Source organism: Mytilus trossulus, unplaced genomic scaffold, assembly GCF_036588685.1.
Source record: "Mytilus trossulus isolate FHL-02 unplaced genomic scaffold, PNRI_Mtr1.1.1.hap1 h1tg000398l__unscaffolded, whole genome shotgun sequence".
NCBI classification, from domain to species: Eukaryota; Metazoa; Mollusca; class Bivalvia; order Mytilida; family Mytilidae; genus Mytilus; species Mytilus trossulus.
The window spans coordinates 894,011-914,546 of record NW_026963347.1 but is presented as its reverse complement, the minus strand read 5'-3'; the positions used below and the strand labels follow the sequence as shown (position 1 = coordinate 914,546).

General features: G+C 33.1%; 2 protein-coding genes across 2 annotated transcripts; one reads left to right on the top strand and one right to left on the bottom strand.

The window, feature by feature from the left end:
• Positions 1 to 1,264: 1,264 nt before the first annotated feature.
• Positions 1,265 to 8,718, top strand: LOC134702134 (potassium voltage-gated channel subfamily C member 1-like). Its single transcript, XM_063563226.1, has 3 exons — positions 1,265 to 1,388; positions 6,357 to 6,822; positions 7,589 to 8,718. The coding sequence occupies exons 2-3, from the start codon at positions 6,364 to 6,366 to the stop codon at positions 8,498 to 8,500; spliced, it is 1,371 nt and encodes a 456-aa protein (XP_063419296.1). The 5' UTR covers positions 1,265 to 1,388; positions 6,357 to 6,363; the 3' UTR covers positions 8,501 to 8,718.
• Positions 8,719 to 16,125: 7,407 nt separating this feature from the next.
• On the bottom strand, positions 16,126 to 18,481 carry LOC134702113 (potassium voltage-gated channel protein Shaw-like). Its single transcript, XM_063563208.1, has 2 exons — positions 17,958 to 18,481; positions 16,126 to 17,120 (listed from the first exon to the last, which is right to left on the bottom strand). Exons 1-2 carry the CDS (start codon positions 18,408 to 18,410, stop codon positions 16,170 to 16,172), a joined length of 1,404 nt encoding a protein of 467 aa, XP_063419278.1. The 5' UTR covers positions 18,411 to 18,481; the 3' UTR covers positions 16,126 to 16,169.
• Between the last annotated feature and the right edge of the window lie 2,055 nt (positions 18,482 to 20,536).

Here is a 20,536-nt window from a genome sequence, read left to right as displayed (position 1 = left end):
TACTCGCAGAAGGTAATCAAAGGTTTTGCGACGACGCAAATATTAAACTTTATTATATAAATAAATATCTTTAACTAATGAATTTAAATAGCAAAAATGTTATGTAAATTTGTAAATATAGAAATATAAAATTTATAGTTTAAACAAGGGAAATAATAATGACATAATAATCCTTACTGCCACACAATGACAAGATACATGAAATAACAACTTAAAAGATTATAAGGTATTTTCACCTGAAGCGTTTTTTTATTTTTATAAGGAACGCTAAAATCTAAACATTAAAAAGCCGGAGTTCATATAATTGTGATGAGCGTTACAACCAAACATGGCTTGTACAGAATAGCCAAATTCATTATGTGTTGACCTGTTTGGTATATCATATTCTCCAACGTTTGGCTGGTGCGTGGAACTAATATTTCCAGCAGTTAAACCCACACTAACAAGGGGAATTTGTTTCGAGTGTTTACAATTTGTATACGATAAAAAGAAAAATACATGTCATTTTTCATATCAGACACCTATCAGTCCATGTATAAAATTATCCCTAGAGCCTGTTGGCTCTCGGGCTAGTATTATGACATAGGGCTGATCATTGGGTCTGATATGAACAAATTCAATGTTATAATATATGTATTGGACCGTTGGTTTTCCCGTTTGAAAGGTTTTACACTAGTAAATGTGGGGCCCTTTATAGCTTGTTGTTCGGTGTGAGCCAAGGCTCCGTGTTGAAGGCCGTACTTTAACCTATAATGATTTAATTTTTAAATTGTTATTTGGATGGAGAGTTGTCTCATTGGCACTCACACCACATCTTCCTATATCTATATATGGTATAAAAGCTTGCTAATTAACTTCGTATTTTGCGTTTTTGTCAATATTTGCATGCTTGTCTTGGTGACAATCCAATATTTGAATTCTACACATTCAAATAAATTATTTTATTTTATTTTATTTTACTCAATCAATATTCTGTTGATGGACTAAATGGAAGTATGTACTTGATTTGTGAAATTATTCCAATACAGTTTGACAATGTAAATATTTTAAACAGTGATTATTAAACCACTTCTATTAGGAAATGAAAAACAAGGAACCCATTTGAAATCGTCTTTTGTATTCTCTGTTTGATCGAACCCTAGATAAATATGAAAATTATCCTTGATGTAATGTTAAGTTTTTGAAAAAGCCGAATACAATGCCATTTGAAATTCATAATTAGTAATATTTGGTTTAGTATAATAAAATTTAACTTCGTGACTTTGTGACGTATTCCAGTCGTCTGTATCATCACACATATTCAGTAGGGTGAGATCACTAATTTAAGTTGCAAAGGATAAATTTTGTTTGTTCTGGAATCAACATTGCAGTTCGTGGAACTTTAAACGGTAGGTGTAAATTACGGTGCTTCCACATGTTATGTATTGTTTTAGAATGTAATAGTTTATGAACATATACAGTACATGTATTTAGTTTTTTTCAGGGAATAACATTTTAATTTAAATTGGGGATGTACATGTATGCTTCGAATGACTAATTTCTTATTTCAAAGTGGAGAAAATGAATAATCTGTCGCACCATAAGAGTTCATGTCGCCCATTATTTTTTGGAAAGTTTGCTATAGCTTGCTATTGCTACTTTCCATAGCCGTCGGCCTCAAACTTATGGTGACAGATTATCGCCATTTATTCTGATCCGAGATAATTTAGTACTAGTACTAGTGTTTGAATTCTGATTCTTGGAAGGTTCTTTTAAAATTTTGAGTAACTTCTCATTTGACTGAAAAGATAACAGCTTTAATAAAAAAAAGAATTGAATGTTCAACAACGATTCAGATGAATTTAACTTCATTTTGAAAATGAGTATCGCAAACACTACTTCGCGGATCCGCCATACGTTGAAGAGAAAATCACAAGAAATCTACGCCAGATTGCGTCAGTTTCATTCATGAAAATTTAATGAATGAACATTTTCCGCTCTACTTTTACCTGTTTACTATGAACGTACGTAAACGTGGTAAAAGCCCGAGAGAATCGAAAAAAATCGGGAATGAGGTGACGAAGCCGTCGGATAATTGACAAGTGATAATGGTTTGTTACAACAAAACACAGGTGATAGAATATAAAATACTCGATTATTATATGTCTAATGTCTCAGTTATGGACGAGTACAGGTAAATACGGTACCGGCTTTCATAAAAAAATTCTATTTAAACATCGATCGATAGGTTTTTGATGCAAAAAAATCATTTGAAAACTTTTAATTCCGTTATTTAAATACATTCCAATGTGGATATAACAAGAGCCTTCACTCGTTCAGCATGCTCAAGTGGATCAAACTGACAACAGAAAAACATTGACCCAACGTCAATTCTTCTTCGGTCTTCTTCCAATAATTTACATCATACCACCTCTGGTGTATTATCGCAAATTCGTATCATATAGCATCCATATTAAAAGCAACCGAGTCAGCATCTTCTTCTTAGAATAACATAGGTCAGGGTATGAGCATTTTCACCTCAAAATTTATATAGATTACAGACAAACACGTGCATAGCATGCCCTATTTAAATAGAAATTCAATTGCTTTGTCATCCAAACACAGAGGCAATGATTACCATAATCAGAGACATATAATAATGTAGTATATGTCTCTGCCATAATATATCAAACGAATGGCTTACAACAAAAATTTTATGAATCTAGCGTATATAAACTTTTATTCCTGTGGTCATACTGCTGTTGTTATGCTCCCACCGTATTGAGTTTTATCCTTGTTCTTCTGTAAGTATGTACTACATTCTTCCCTTACTTATAAGTACCTCCGTATATATCCCAAAATTCGTTTCTGTTCTCTTACTTAGTTTGCCTGAACCAAATTGTATGAAACTGATACGCAATGCTTATAACCACAATTCACAAGTCAAGTTTGAATTTTAGTTGCGTAACTTTTACCATTCTAGTGTTTAATGCTACTTTACAAAAAGAAAAGTTGCTGTAAATTTAAGCTTCTGTTCTCTAAGTATAGTTTGTCTTAACCAAATGTTATGAAACTTATACACAATTCTCATTACCACAAACACTGATCAAGTTTGAATTTTGGTGGATTTAATTTTACTGCTCTAGGGTTGTGCCTTGTTACAAATGAAACCAGATGCTCTGCAGGGCACAGCTTTATACGACTGCAGAAGTCGAACCCTAAACAGTTGGGACAAGTATGGACACAACATTCAAGCTTGATACAGCTCTGAAATTGGATTGCGATCAAATTGTTGACATAACATATTGTTTTCTGACACAAAACAAATGTCAAGATCTTACAATTCTATTGCGCAATACTGTATAATTAGAATGAATACACAATGTTTATTAACCCATTAATCAGATCAAGTAAAAAATGTGGTAGTGTCACATTTACAGTTCTTGAGTTTATAACGTTAATTCTAGCGAGGGCATCATTTGAGTCCCATGGACATGTTCCCTATTTTTGATAAAAGCCTTTAATATAAATTCACTTTCTTTACAGTTGTAATGATTTAAATTACTGTAATTGTCTTATTTATAAGTAAGCATGCAGTATTTTTTTTGCAAAGAACCAATGCTATCCAAAAGAGTTCAAAGAATGAAAATGTATTGGCCACAATAAAGGTCGTCAATAATGAGAAATGTTTGTACCATATACATGTAGAAAGCTTAAAAAGACCCCGATATGAAACATGTGGAACAATTTAAAAAAAACTTACGTGTTAATTTACTAAAAACAAATATGAAGGCCCTAAACCAATAGAAAAATACTAATTCACAGGCCCTTGAAGTTGACATGGCATGGGTAATTTTAAAAAGAAATTAACGGAGCTTTCTGCATGTATATTTCATTAGTTTAGATCTACAGTTTAAGGTTTTAATCATGAGAAAATATCAAAACTTTTGATAAACATAAAAAAAGTGATTTTTGATAATTACTGACGAGACAATGGTTTAGTTTAAAACATCAAAGCTGTGATGAAATACATATTTTAAAATAATACACGTCTATAACCCTTTTGGAATAATACACAGCTACAGTTGCAAACTTTCCAGAGGTGCTATCCAGCACTTTGATTATGTTATGTTTTGTTGTGATGCATTTTGTTTGTCTTTTCTTCATGTATCGGTTGTACCTGCGTCGCTTTTGTTGAAAGTACATGTAAATGTTGGTCTAGTAACTGCTCCGTATCCCCGACCGTCCGAAAACCTTAGATAGAAAACTTCGGCATCTGAGATGGAATTATTTAATATTTGGTTTGCAGCTTGTTAATTTTCGTTGAGCTGTAGCAACCCATCTTCGCTAGCCAATGGTTACGATCCACTCCCGCTCTCTTCATGAAGAGAGCGGGAGTGGATCGTAACCCTTGGCTAGCGAAGAGAGCGGGAGTGGATCGTAACCCTTGGCTAGCGAAGATGTAGCAACCAAACATTTTTTACTTACGTTGTAGAGTCACTTCTTCATGTTCTTGTTTGCCGATATTTGAAATTTTACAATGATCGTATAACATAAATTTTTGTCGGTAGCTTGGTTATGTTAGTTGAAACTAGAAACTAATGCGAATTGGATAATTTGAATTAGCCAATTCGAATTAAAAACGAAGAGTTTGTGAACGCGATTAGCGAATTCGATTCGCATTCGATTCGAATTCATTTCGAATTAAATGTATGTGTGAATGAGGCATAATTAAGTTTTCCATTGGTCCTGAAACAACTTTCTATTACCTGAAATTTTGAATTTTTACAGCATGCATTGTACAAAGGATTTTTTTTTTTCAATTTCGTGACTTCAATGAATGGGAATGATCATTTATATTTTTCATTCAATTGCATGTAGCGACACAGGTCAAGACCCAGCGCTTGTCTTGTTTCCCAATGGCGTAATATTGTTTTTCTCACTTCGAAATTTTTTTCAATGACAGAGATTGTTGATGGGTTGCTGTGTCATAGGCATTCAATATTAGTATTCAAAGTCAAGCATAATAATGAACAATAACATGATACAAGAACTAAGATAAAGAGAAACAAATGAATTACTATTTTTCTAGGAAAGACATGCGCAGTGTTATTATCTAAAATTTCAACTTGTTATATACATGTACTAGCGATTTATCTGGATATATATAAAATTATCTTCAATTTACATTAAAATGTATATCGTGCCAAAGTTTCATAAGCGAAAGCATACAATATTAGCCTAAGACACATCTGTTTTCAGGCTAACTCTGTTGTTGTGATTGGCTTTATTCTAGCTTTCAGTAACTGCAAATAAACTCAGATCTGTACCTTGTGTTTTCAGCTCGAAGGGCCAAGTGATCTTATCTCATTATGTGTTAAATGTTTCGTGCATACATTGTACATATGTCTATTAGTTTTCTCGTTAATTGTATTACGTTTGCCATTTTGAAACCTTCTACAGCTTAATATGCAATATGGGTTTTGCTCAGTGTTGTAGGCCATACGGTGACATATGATGGATATCTTCTATGTTGTTTAGTCTCTTGTTAAGAGTTGTCTCATTGGCTAGCATAGCACATCTTCTTATTTTTACAAAGACTAGAACACACCCGCGAAATCGCGGGCATTCAGAGCGTAGTTTAAAGTAAATGTATGTAAAGTGTTGTTGGAAGAATTTTGTAAAATATTGAATGACCTGAGAATTTCAGCAAAAGTATCATAAGTCGTAGGTTATTGGGGACAGGAAAATGCTTTTTTTATTCCTCCTCCTTTATTTAAAAATTCCCAATTTTTGGTTTTCTATCAATTTCAATATGAACATACATTTAGTATGTTATGAACATTTAAGTAAGGAGTCTGTAATTCAATGGTTGTCGTTTGTTTATGTGTTACATATTTGTTTTTATTTCATTTTTTTGTACATTAATTATGACAAAAGATATTGATTCAAAGTTATTTTTTATCATGGTTAACATATTAAAGGCACCTATAAGTGTTACACCAACATGCAGCTTTATAAAAAAGAAGATGTGGGATTTATTTGTAAATAAAGTAAAATTGTCACGAAAGATATATAGTAGAAACAACAAAAAATTGGGAGATAAACAACTAATACAAAGTAAGGTGTTCCGTTAAGCAGAGTCAATATTAAAAGACCATGAACTGTTCGATATCATATATCAAAGATCATAACACTATTTTGCGAAAGTAAAGTACAGTGTTAAAAAAAGATTGAAACAAAAACGGAACAATATAAAACCAAAAGATAGAATTTAGTTTGAAATTTAGAAAATATTGTTCTTCTGCATTGCATTTGTTAATGATAAATAAAATGTTAATGAATATTTTAGTTGTTTTTAGTTTTTTTTTTTTTAGACTTACAATGGACGACGACACAATTTGTATAAACGTAGGTGGAACAATATTTACAACAAAACTATCAACACTTCAAAAGTATCCTGACACACTTCTTGGGTCACTTTCTATCAAATTAGACTGTTATAGCAAGGAAGACAAATCATTCTACTTCGACCGGAATCCTGAACTGTTCAACACAATTCTGGACTACTACAGAAATGGTGTTCTTCATCTTCCACATCATCTCTGTGGTTGGTTATGGAAAACTGAATTGGAATTTTGGAAGATCCCTTTAACTGACATATCCGAATGTTGTCATAAAACTTTATCAAGTCACAATAAAAGGGTAGACGTAAGCAATATGTTAAAGTCAGTGTTTTCTCCTCTGAACCAATCAGAATACGCTTCACCGTCTGGAATCGGGAAATTACGCCATAGACTTTGGCTATTCCTGGATGAACCAGCATCGTCCACTTGGGCTAAAGTAAGCAATTACGTTATGGTTTTATCTTTTACACAAATATGTGTAAGCATTCTTTGAATACTGCGTTCTATCTTGTTTAATTTGTCTAATTCATATAATCTCAGAACTATACAAAAGTCATGTAGTTCATGTAAAGCCGTCAATTAGAGGCTCTCATAGATAGTCAACCGAAGGTAGTTGGACGCCTCCTAATTACTTCAACAAATTGTTTTATGTGTATATCATTTTTTTTATTTCATTTAGATACAGAATAACAATATGTAAGCGTTATGGAACATACGTCAATAAAACAGCAATCTCACAACAAAATCTATCATAAGAAGTTTATAGCACGCAATAAGTCGTAAAAAAAATTGACACCTGTGTAATAAACCGACTTGTATCTATCATAGTTGTCATAGAACAAAAGAGAAACAATCAATGAACTGCTGTTAAGACTAACTTCTTCAAATAAACACAAGTTATGACATAAGCTTTAAGACAACCACGAACGAATTTTCCGACTTGTTTTTGCAATAACCTTAGAATTCGCAGACATCTTTTCAAGCAGTAAAGCAATGTATACTTAATAAAAGGATAGTCGTGTAGCAATGATATAGAACATTTGTTGATCATACATTGTTTAACGTTATGCATAGTACATGTAACAATTACCACTAAAATATCACGTGGTACAAGTATATAAGTTCATAAATCAAATTGCTATTTCAAATTATCCTTTAGAGAAATCGAGGCTAACTATAATTGTTCATTGGTTTTTTTTAAGGTTTTCAGTTTCATATACTTGAGCATAGTTTTACTTTCTTCAAGTTTACCATGCTTGATAACACATCCGGGGATTCGAATACAAACATCAAATGCCACTACAATATTCGCGCTAGCAGCGCATAACAACGTACACATGTGGATAAACAAAGATAATCCCAAAGAAATGCAGTTGGCAACAACCAAGGAACCTGATTGGTTGTATTATTGGAGTTTAGTAATAAGCATTTTCTTTTCTGTAGAAACAATACTCCGTCTTGTAATATGTTCTACCAAAAACAAGTTTGTAAAAGAGTGGCTCAATATTTTGGATATTATATTGTTCGTCATAATGTGGATATGTTATGGTATTAAACATGGCTATGAGAAGAAGCTGCTTTCAAATAAACATTTGGCCTACTTCCTTTGTTTTTGTGAAGCAGTATCTGTGTTGCGTCTCTTTAGATTTTTCCGACTTGCTAAACAGTACAGTAGCCTGCGGATATTGTTTATAGCTGTGCAATCGAGCGCGAGAGAGTTGTTGCTACTACTGATCACATTTTTTGTCTTCGGTTGGATGTTTGCAAACTTGATTTATTACACAGAAATTTTAGAGTCAGAATCGTTCCCAAATATGTTAGTCGGATTTTGGTGGTCAGTTGTAACCATGACAACTGTCGGTTATGGAGATGTTTATCCTATTGGTCCATTAGGGAGAGTAGTTGGGGTTTTATGTAGTTTATGTGGATTGCTGGTGTTGGCCATGCCAATAGCGATCATTGCGGGTAATTTTGATAGTCTTTGCAGACACAATGAAGAACGTGAGGCGTATGCTGAATTACAAAGTAAGCAGACATCGAACATTCCTAAAGCATGGGAGACATCAAAGATTGATCCAAATTATCCAAGCAAGTTACTTAAAAATCACACGTGACTATACACCTCGAATCAAAGTCAGTTTCACGGAGAGTGGAATCTTAAACTTGAGGACGTATACTAACTACCGTGATATACATTTGTAGTCTGATTACAGCAACTTGTATCAGATTGACGAAAACGCATAGCACAGTGACATCTGTACATATATTAAATTAAACTTGAAATTAAAAACTACGGATATTATAATTACATGTAGATTGCTGTACAATTAGGGACTGGCGTGTTTCATACATTGTATATTGTACAGTTCTTTTTTTTCTATTTTTTTTTTATTGTAGATATACTTTAGAATAAAGTCACTTTTTTCAATATCATGCAACATTTAAAAGTGATATTTTAAATTAAATGTCAGTATCTAAAATTTGCTTGAATGATTTCATGGTTGCGAAATTTAGTTGTCGTTCTTTTACTTTTATGTTACTCCAATCATGTTGAAACTGACGGATCTATGAAAGTATTCCCAACGTTTAAAAGTTTTCATATCATTCCTCGTTCAAAATCAAATGTATAATTTCTTTGTAAGCTACCACATCTTCGTATGTTAGCTCTGTAAAAAATGTCATCAAAACTAAACTAAGCTGCAATCATGTTTGGGTAATTTGGTTGATACATTGTGTCCGATGATCCCGTCACTTGACAAACATGGTCGCAGAGATTAAAATAGAACACATAGTCTTGATCAAATGCAAGAATTGTCTTCAAAGGTAAGTAAAACAATTTATATAACAGAAATCAGATAACAGAAAAAAGGTTAGAAATATCAATAGTCTACTGTCCATATCAAAACGGACACATATAAATACATCAGGGGCAGATCCAGAAGAAAGGGGGGTCTTGGCGTTTGAACCCCCTTTTTATTGAGGATCAAAGCATTTTAATATAATAGTGACATATAGTAGGACCCTCCTTTTATCCTAGATTGGGACCCCTTTGAAATAGCTGGATCTGCTCCTGTACATCTTGTTGCCCAATCATTATCATAACTACAATAAAGCAATAAAGTATAATAGCTTGCATCAATTATTTCTATTTTAATCGGACAATTAACTTAAAGGTAATTTCTATGTCCGATGAGTATTAGTGTAGGGCGTTTAGAAAGGCTCTTCCATGAAGCTCCCGTTTCTGCTTGTAAACACAAACAAATGACTGGCAATGTAATTTTCTAGAGGGGAGAACTTTTGAACAGCCAGCATGAACGGTTGTCGTATCTAGGTCGAATATGTCAATTTCGAATTGCAACACATTACAGTCATAATAAATTTATCAGAAACAGCATGTGCATCATTTAAGAGCTTGAAAGTGTTTTAAGTTAATAAAATATATTAAATGCATAGTCTATAGTAGTCAATATACGCATGTGCAAACAAATTTAATTGGATTTAGAGCATGGGTGTATTCCCTAGCGAAAGAAGCACGACATACTAGAAGTACAGTTTTAAACCATGTAATACTGTATCATCATACATCATAATTAGTTTGACAAATCTATCCACCATCTAAGCGAAACAGCCTTCTGTGAGTTGTCAGATTTTTTCAAATTGTTATCCTTTACCACTTTTTTGTCTAAATGAATATATTTGTTCATGACAAGCTAACTATATGTACGACATTGAAATAAACACTTATACATGTATGTGCCTGTCCCAAGTCAGAAGTATGCATGTAATTCAGTGGTAATCGTTGTTGATGACTTACAATGTACATATTTGTTTTTCGTTCATTTTTTGCACATGAAGTAGGCCGTTAGTTTTCTCGTATGAATTGTTTCATAATTGTCATTATGGGGCATTTTATAGCTGACTATGCGGTATGGGCTTTGCTAATTGTTGAAGGCCGCACTGTACCTTTAGTTGGTAATATCCGTGTCATTTGCTCTCTGATGGAGATTTATCTCATTGTCAATCATACCACATCTTTTATGTTATACTTATATTAGTCAGTTAAAGAGAGCACAGTCGTCTGTTTGTCTTCGTTCTTTAAACAGTAATGTTGATATGATGGAAGTACTTCCTACTGAAATTAGGATTTTTTTAAATGTGAGCCTAATCCTTAATTTATACATTTAACTAAAAGCCTATTGTTGTCTTAATTTTTCGCTTTGTTTTATATTGCTATGCATGCAATTTTAGAGTTTTTGATTTTGTTATATTATTAGTGTCTTTTAATATTTGACAGTATTGCTGTAAATCTGCTCTAAGTACATGTACATGTACAAATGTAGGATAACTAGTGTATACACATGTACAACTGCACTGCAAAGCAATGATTCCTTTCACGGATTTGGCTATACTTTTTGGACCTTTTGGATTATAGCTCTTCATCTTTTGTATAAGCTTTGGATTTCAAAAATTTTGGCCACGAGCATTACTGAAGAGACATGTATTGTCGAAATGCGCATCTGGTGCAAGGAAATTGGTACCGTTAATTTTATTACTACTACTGGGTCGATGCCTCTGCTGGTGGACTATTAGTTCCTGAGGGTATCACCAGCCCAGTAGCCAGTACTTCGGTACTGGCATGAAAATTCGGATTTTTTGGTGTTATTAAAATTTGGTGTTACAAAATATTAAAATAGTTATAAATTAAGTAATGTATCTCCCTCATGCAAAGCTCTGATTCCTTTCACGGATTTGGCTATACTTTTTGGACCTTTTGGATTATAGCTCTTCATCTTTTATATAAGCTTTGGATTTCAAATATTTTGGCCACGAGCATCACTAAGAGACATGTATTGTCGAAATGCGCATCTGGTGCAAGAAAATTGCTACCGTTAATTGTATTATTACATGTAATTGACTCGACAGTTGAAAGAGTACACCTACTGTACATATGATGGCTTTTTCGTTTAAAAAAGGGAGAAGTGATACCAAGGGCATAATCAAATTCAATAAGTCGGAAATTGAGACCGTTAATAGTCTGCAAATCATTACATAGAACGCTAATAGTTTACAGAAAGCACAATAGGCAAAACCTTTTTTTTACGAGATGCATTGTTCCAGAGTGCAGATTCTTCATGGGATATGACATTAGAGCAATGCTATTTATTAATATTAGTTCAAATTTAAAGCTGTATCGTCATTGCATTATATAAGTATCAAACATTAAAAAAAACATAAAAAAAACGACAATATCAATGAACCTGTTTGAATAAAACTAAAAATAAACAAAATATATATTAAAGAAGATGTGGTGATGTTAAATCAATGAAACAACAACCTATTAACTAAAACAAAAAAACATCTAGAGGCCAACATATGGACTCGTTTTTCATAGACAAGTGTCGGTCTTTGCCAAATGTCAAGCTTTAAATATTCTTACTATATTTGGGATCCCGCTAGCATGTTTAACCCCCACCGAATTCTCTATGTAAATGTATGTGCCTGTCCCAAGTCAGGAGCCTGTAATTCAGTGACTGTCGTTTGTTTATGTGTTGCATAATTGTTTTTTGTGCATCAATTCAAAAATACCAAATATAGCTTTTTTACCTTCTCCAACAGAGAGTTCTCCATTTTTTGGTTTAATATCAAATGGATATCAGCCTGCTCTATGACTGTTGAAAGTTCTAAAAAAAAAAGGTGATGCATGTTTATCTTTTAGGTATGCCCAGTTAATAGTCAAATCACTTGTAACGCATTCAGTCTTTCAATGATCTTTTAAGATCACGGCCGACACTCGGCTAACCGAGAGATAGGTCGGTTAATCTATATTGAGTATGCGGCTATATTGGCGGTGGGTCTGTTAATTGGGTTGGTTATACGTCTGTTAAGAGTAAAACTCACAATTTAATGTTAAACTAGTATGTTAAATTATTATGAGAATCACATCAAAAAAAGAAAAGTTTCTGACAAAATGATATCTATCATAGAACATTTTCCACCATTAAAAAAAATTGCATAGCCTGCGCAATTTTAAGTAAAACGAAAAGGCGTCGCGCAAGTATGTGGTTTTTATCCTTGTACGCATAGCAATATTTTAGATAAAAGGCCAAAAACCATTTTTAGATATGATTTAAAGGACACAAAGTAGTACTTTGGTTCTAAAAAATCAATTGTCGTTGATAAATATTTCATAATTGTCATATAAGTTGAGTTATACCACATTTTAATAAACATTAGGGGAATACAGTCTGTTAATGGGTTGAACAATATAAATCGTGTCAGTTAAGAGTTATTTAGCCACGACAATAGTCTTACTACCTTGAGTTTATATTTTCACATTGAAAAAAATCAAATGTACTTGTGACGGAAAAATTACAATACGGTACAACAGTATCCTTATAGAAAGAGCACTTTTATTTTATTTTTTTTCTCTGCATTTCATTAAAAGGGTGTGTCACTTCAAATTAGCGTTATATGAACTGGATGGCCACTCGAATTCGCATGAATTTATTATTTACGCCAAGTTATCAATCAGCCTTATTTTTTTGTCTGATCAATATCTGTAACATCTATGAATCTGTCAATGTTGTCTGTTGCAATGCAGCTGGTTAAATTCCATGCGTTTTCTTTGGAATACTAAGGCTTTTCTACCTTAGGAATAGACATTATGCCGGCGTCACACATTGGCGGATAGACGGGCGTGCACCAAAAGTACAGAGAAAACTGACAGAGTCGGTATACATAAGTTGCACGCCATAAGAACGCTTAGCAATCCTTCAAAGCGCGTTGCAATAGTTTGAAGTAGTACTACGTCGAAATACAATGGTAAAGTTAATAAAGGAAATGGGGAATGTGTCAAAGCGACAACAACCCGACCATAGAACAGACAACAGACAAAGGCCACCAATGATCTTTAATGTTGAGAAAAACTCCCGCACCCGTAGGCGTCCTTCAGCTGGCCCCTTAAAAACCTGTATACTCAGTACAGTAATAATGGACGTCACAATAAACTCACAATAATAATACACAAGAAACTAAGATTAAAAATCATATAAGACTAACAAAGGCAGAGGCTCCTGACTTGGGACAGCCGCAAAATTGCGGAGGGGATAAACATGTTTATGAGATATCAACCCTCCCTTTATACCTCTAGCCACTGAAGGAAAGTAAATACGCTTGATGAACGCTACAACCCGAGGAATTTTTTATTTAGCATAAAGAAACATACAACATACGCCAACATACGTTTCTTGAACGCCAGATAAACGCTTAGCCTTAGGTACGCTTCTATAGTACGCACAACACACGCATAAAGCATATTGGCAGCGTAAATGATTTTTAACACGCCGGAGCTATACGCTGATGTGTGACGCCGGTATTAGTTGCATTTCCTCAATGCTTTTCAACTTTGTTTTTGGCCTTTTAAACATTTTTTTTCGAGCGTCACTGATGAGTTTTTCGTAGACGAAACGTGTTTGGCGCAAATATCAAATTTCAATCCTGGTATCTATGAGGAGTTTATTTCCGGTATGTATTTTCCTTTGTACCGAGTCATCATTCTTATTGTCTGCCGCTTAAGGAAATGTCTGTTGCAATTAAGTTCTAAACCGTGGTTCGAAACAAGAAATATACATTAATAAGGTTTTTTTTATATTAGTGTTGGGTGCTGATTTAAAGTGTAACAACAAGACAATTTTATATTCCTGAAAATCACAATAAATGTAAAATATTAATTTTATTTTTCGAGTAATGATGTATTCCTATGATATCGTAAGTCATTTAGCCGACTCGCCGAGTCCGCAAACGTGCTTGTTTTTCTATCGAGTGACATTCAAGGTGGTGTAGAGAAAGGTTGATGTTGAAAGGTTTGTGTTTGCATTATAAACATATTTCAATTCATTTGATAAAAAAAAAATCAAAACATTACAAACTTTTTCTCTGATTTATGTACTTGTTAACTATGTAAATGACAAATTGGTGCCATGCATATCAATGAAACAGAATCCACATGATATATGCGACCATTCTTTGATGAAATTAATATTACTTTGATTTTCACTTTTTAAAGTCATTCCAACAATTTTCAGATTCCATTGCCTAAACTTATGTTTCATTGTTATTGTTTTGTTTCCATTTATTCTAGCCACTAATCTTGAGCCTATCCCTTTATTCAGATAACACCCCATATAACAATCAAATTATACTAGTAATGGCATTCATAACTCTTAACAGACCAATTAACAGACAAAATTTTATACATCCGACCCATTAACCACCGGTGCATTAACAGACCATATTTTTATCAAAAATTGATTTATGTCACCAAAATAAAGTTTTTCGTATAGATTTTTAACATATTGATGTTAATATGGTAAACAAACATAATGCCAGTCTTTTTTCGATGTTCAAAAGATTGCATACAAGTAAACTCAACCAACTTGTCATTTTTGTGTACATTTTGTGTGTGTAAAATGTGTATAAATTTACTGATGAGTAACTCGCCTTTTCATTTTATAGATCGTTTATTGAAGCTAGAAAAAAAGGATTACACCACTGGATTCAGTACTCCAAATCATTTTGTCAGACATGAATAGTTTTTATGATATAAATATAATTAAAAAGTTATACAATGAAACATAATGACCTTGCACGGATTTTCACGATAACACCTGATTAACAGATTTTAGCCAACCCGATTAACAAACCCACCGCCGATATAGCCGCATACTCAATATAGATTAACCGACCTATCTCTCGGTTAGCCGAGTGTCGGCCGTGAAGAATAACTAGAACAAATCCGCGACATATTTTTCGTCTAGATTTTAAGTATTCGTATAGTGATCTGATAAAGTCATGCTCATAATACGTTCAACATAAAGTATTTTTGACAAATTTGACTTTAAAGAATGATTGTACAGTATTTAAAAAAAACCCATTAATGCTGTATAACTTCTTACAATTGAAGAAGTAACTGCATGTTAAATACAATCACGCCCACTTTCCCCGAATGTGATCTACCGAATAGATATATCACCTGGTTTGTACTTACATGATCAACAGGACGGGTGCCACATTTAGAGCAGGATCTGTTTATCCTTCCAGAGCACCATCTATCACCCCACATTTTGATGGAGTTCGTGTTACTCAGTCTTAAGTGTTGTATTGTGTGTACTGTTGTTTGTCTATTTCTTTTTTAGCCATGTCGTTGTCAGATTATTTTCGACTTATAAATGAGTTTGTACATGTATGTGACTTTGGTATCTTTCGCCTCTCTTTAAAACATGTTAAGAAAGAAATATAACATTTTACCCAATTGTCATTTTGTTTTTGGTGTGGGCTTTACTAATCAATTGATTAGAATATTTTATTATATAATCGTACCTTAAGGCAAAACATTTTTTCATATAAAAAAGTTTATTGAAAATTGAACTGAAGTCATAACAGAATTTGTACTTTCATCAAAACAGAAATAGAGTAGATGAAATGTACAAGTCATTGAGACAGTAACCCAACAACATGAAAAAAATGAATTACAGTGTGTCAAATTATAAATCGATCGTAGTGTAAATATTTTATAATAGAGATTGAACAAAATGGTATCTTTGACTACGACATACATTGTTATGTGTTTTTATCCATTACATTAATGGTCTATTGAGTACATGTATAATGGGACTGCTTTCAAAATCATAATTCTTAGTAATTCATACATTCAATTTGACCTCAAACGTTTAACTTAATATAAATAATGAGCCATTTATTTAAACATGTTGAAATGGTAATTTATTACATTTTGATAGTTAGAAAATTTTCCGTATTATTTTCTTCTTTTGACTTCATGAATGGAACAATTTTGTTCTCTTTGGAAAGTGCTGAATTAATTGATTCTTTTCTTTCTGTTTCCTTCTCTTTCTGAATCCTGTTATAACTTTCTCGTTCATTGTTTGTCTTATGGAGATCATCAAAATTCCCTGCAATGACTGCTATTGGCATAGCTATAACAAGTATGCCAATCATCGCACACGTGGCTCCAACGACACGCCCCAATGGCCCTTTCGGATACATATCACCGTAACCTACTGTAGTCATGGTAACCATTGACCACCACAATCCATCTAACATGTTAGGGAACGTGTCTGGCTGTCTGATTTCAGCATAGTAAATTATGTTTGAAAAGACCCATGCAATTATCATAAATGTCAGCAAAAGTAATCCTAACTGCTTAAAACTTGCTCTAACTGCTAAAAATAATATTCGCAAACTATTGTACTGTTTTGCAACCCTAAAAAACTTAAGTAAGCGCAATACAGAGGCTGCGGAACAAAAACTGATAAAATGCACTAGTATTACATGTTGTGACTCAGCTATGACATCTGAAATGCTCAGGGCGATGATAAAGCGGGACCACATTACTATGTTTAAGAAAAGATCTAAAACATTTAACCATTCCAAGAAAAACCTGCATTTCGATGGGCACGACACGAAACGTACAATAGATTCCAATGTGAAGAAAACTATGGTAAACAAGTTCAAATTATAAAGCCAAGACGGCTCATATGTAGACAGTAATAGGACTTCCTTGTGATTATCAGGATTAACCCATGTGTCAGGATTAAGCAGGATATATTGGTCTATCGTTGTTTCGTTGAAGCGTTGTATCCGGACGTTTGGGTGTGTTTGTAGACATGGTATAATTGCTGAAACAACCACCGTGACGAGAAAAATGATGCTAAATACCTGAAAAAAAATGTAGATGTTTACACATTGCTTGTTATAAACACATAAAAAGAACAGTAAAATTAATATTTCTTGTTTTCAGTCCTACGTGAATTATTATACGAATCGAATTTAGAAGCAGCTACTGAAGTTGAAAATAAGTTTTGGTCGAGCTTTGATTAAGTGGTTGTACTGTAACTATGCCTTTTTATGATAGTTTTGGGCATAGTACAGAACTGATGAGTCAAGTCCTATTCAATTGAAGTTAACAGTGTTTCCGTATGTTGTGTTTTAGCACAACTGTTACAGACTAAGGAGTGGGTTGAGCGCGCTCACAACCATGTTTAACATCATGTTCAGCTCTTCGTCGTTTGTTGCTGTGGTTCATACGTGTTTCTCGTTTTTTTTTAATAGATCAGACCGTTGGTTTTCCGGTTTAAATGGTTTTATACTAGTAATTCAACAAAAAAGAAATAATATTCTTATTTTTATTCAAACTAAAAAAAAATCAAACGAAAATTGAATTAATTTAATATAAAGTTGTTGAGTTTAAAGAATTAAGTTTATTGTTGGTACAATGTATGGCATCGTTATATTTTCTGACTCGATTATTAAAAAAATACATATGAGATTTGGTAGATTACTATGAAGACAAGGTAACTATTATGAAACGAGTGTAAAAGACCTCAAATTAGGGTTGCTTATATTACATTTGGCTTTTATTTCGATCGTGGTTAATAGTGATACTTTTGCAATGTAGATATGTATTTATGTATGTTCTGTATCTCCCTCCTTTAGTAGGAGCACCACCATGAGTTATGGCGTAAAACGGATATTACAATCTCTAGTTTTACTTACCCTAGCATACGTGGATGAAGCCGGTTCATCAATGAACTGCCATATTCTGTGTCGAATTTTATTAAATGGAGAAGGTGAGTAGGAATTTTCAAATGACGCTGTCGCAAACATTTCTCTTAGCTTTGTCGCTGTAGTCTCTTTCTCGTCGTATTTGACGTAAGTTTGGAAACAACACTCTGAGATGTGTGCTAAAGGAATTTTCCAAAACTCTAATTCAGACTTCCATAACCATCCGCATAAATGTGTTGGAAGATGAATAACATCATTTCTATAATAGTCCAACACAGTATTAAAAAGTTCTGGATTTCTATCAAAGTAAAACTGTTCATGTTCCTTATTATAAAATTCGGATAAATTTGTTATTGAACCCAACAGTGTATCAGGGTATTTCTGAAGAGTTGAGAGTTTCGTCTGAAACAATGTCCCACCGACGTTAATGTATACACACTCCATGCCGCAAAACAAAAAGTCTCAAAGTTGAATTCCTTAATATTTAATTTTCTTCCAGTGGTGAACTTGATCCATTCGGCTGAGTTTCATATGTTCTGAATGTTTTAAACAATTATTGCTAATATGTTAATATAATTTCAAAGAAAATGTTGTCCTGGTTTCTATTCTTAATTCACTTAGAATAAAAGTCACTATGACATGTTCCAGGCCAATAAATCCAATTGATAAATATTAGTTTCTTACGAGATCTACAAGATCTAAATGCATTGGACTGTTCAAACTGAAGTTTTCTTTTAAAAAATACAACACTTGAACTACTCCATTTAACGTACACATAGATGATTTTGCTGTCGAAACATGTTTGGAAATTCGTGGGTTACTGTCTTATATATAAACAAACAACGGCTTACAAAGTCACTTAGTTATTCATTAAAAATGAATATATAATTGTTCTTTATATTAATATAAATAGTATCATTGTCTGATCTTATGTAATATTATTAATTGGATTAGTGTCCTCAGGCCAATCTTCGTTAATTAGGAAATTGCCTTTTTTGATGTTAAAGAGTTATAATATATAATACAATACAATATATGTACATGTATTGTTATGAACGTCTCACCTTTTACAAAACAGTACATAACACATAGATTGAAACAAATTACAAATATTTTTTTTATGTAAAAGTCATACTTTTTTCAACATAATTTCCAATTGATATTAATAATACTGATGATCTTTTTATTTCTAATATTTGACCATATTAATTATTATTGCGGAGATTTTGGCGAGTCAGCTTTAATTCGAGCATTTATATATAGCAGAACTCGCTAATAATATGGTACATGTAACGTCACTTTTTGGTAATTTTAGCCGAATATTACAGTTTCCGACAGAAAGGCTAATTGTTATAAGTTTTACAAGAACAGATGTAATACAAATTAGTATGTCCAAAGTTATATAATAAATATTGAACTGCTTGTGATGTTGATTAGATTGATAAATCATTAGAGATTTGTTCTATCAAGAATTGTAAATACTTCATTTCTAAAAATCTTTTAATGAGAAGATAAATATGTGAGCAGATATCTTAAATAATAATGACAAGACAAGATGAGCTTCCGAAATCGTAGCATTATAGAAAACATTAATGAAAACGCCGTTTTTGAAAAAAAAAAGAATTTGAAATTATCGATTGACTAATTTTGAACTCAAAATATTATATGACTATCGAAATTTATCTATCCTGTCTGTCATACTGCGATCTGTCAAATTTAAAAATTGGAAGAGTTACTGTTCACAAGCTGTAACATCCCAGGGGTGATCTGAGTCGGATCATCATTACCAGATCACCCCGGTGTGAGTTTATTTTTTTTTCGAGACATTTTGGCGGGAATGCCATACCCACATTAAAACCTAGAATTATTTATTGAGAGAAGACACACGTTCATAATTCATGTAGAAAAAAATCCACTTTCTATGCTGAGATTCGAACTAAAGACGTTTCGTATATCAACCCACAGCACATACCTCTACACCATGACGACTAGATACCAACTCTCAGTAGTTAAACATATTTAAAGGAAGCAAGACGTTTTCATAAGTGGGTCGAGTTGGCAGACCTTAAATGAGTTTATTCAGTGAAATTTTAACCCTTTTCATAAATAAGTGAGTTGTCAGACTGATTGTTCAATGTGATTTTATCCTTTTTCATAAGTGGGGCGAGTTGTTAAACACGAGTGGGGCGATTTTTTAGAAACTGTCGATTTAGTGTGGGCCGATATGAAGTGGGGTTGCGAGTTGACATGGCTTCTTATTTAAACATCGTGTTCGGGGATCAAAAAGGGTATGTATTATATAGTAATATATAACTTATATAACAATGGTTGTGAGGCGTTCTAAACTATATTTTATGAATTGTATTTTTGTTTGTCTAATCGAAACAGCTGGAATGTAAAATATTTATCCCATTGGGTCTTGGTGTTTCAGTGTTAGATCAACCTCTGTCCTCCGGCCATCGTGTGATCTTTTATACACTGATACACCGCGTCCTCGTGGAATACATTGTAACAATAACTGGTCCTCAATAATTGAAAGCAATATTAAAGATGTCCGCTGTGGTGGTATA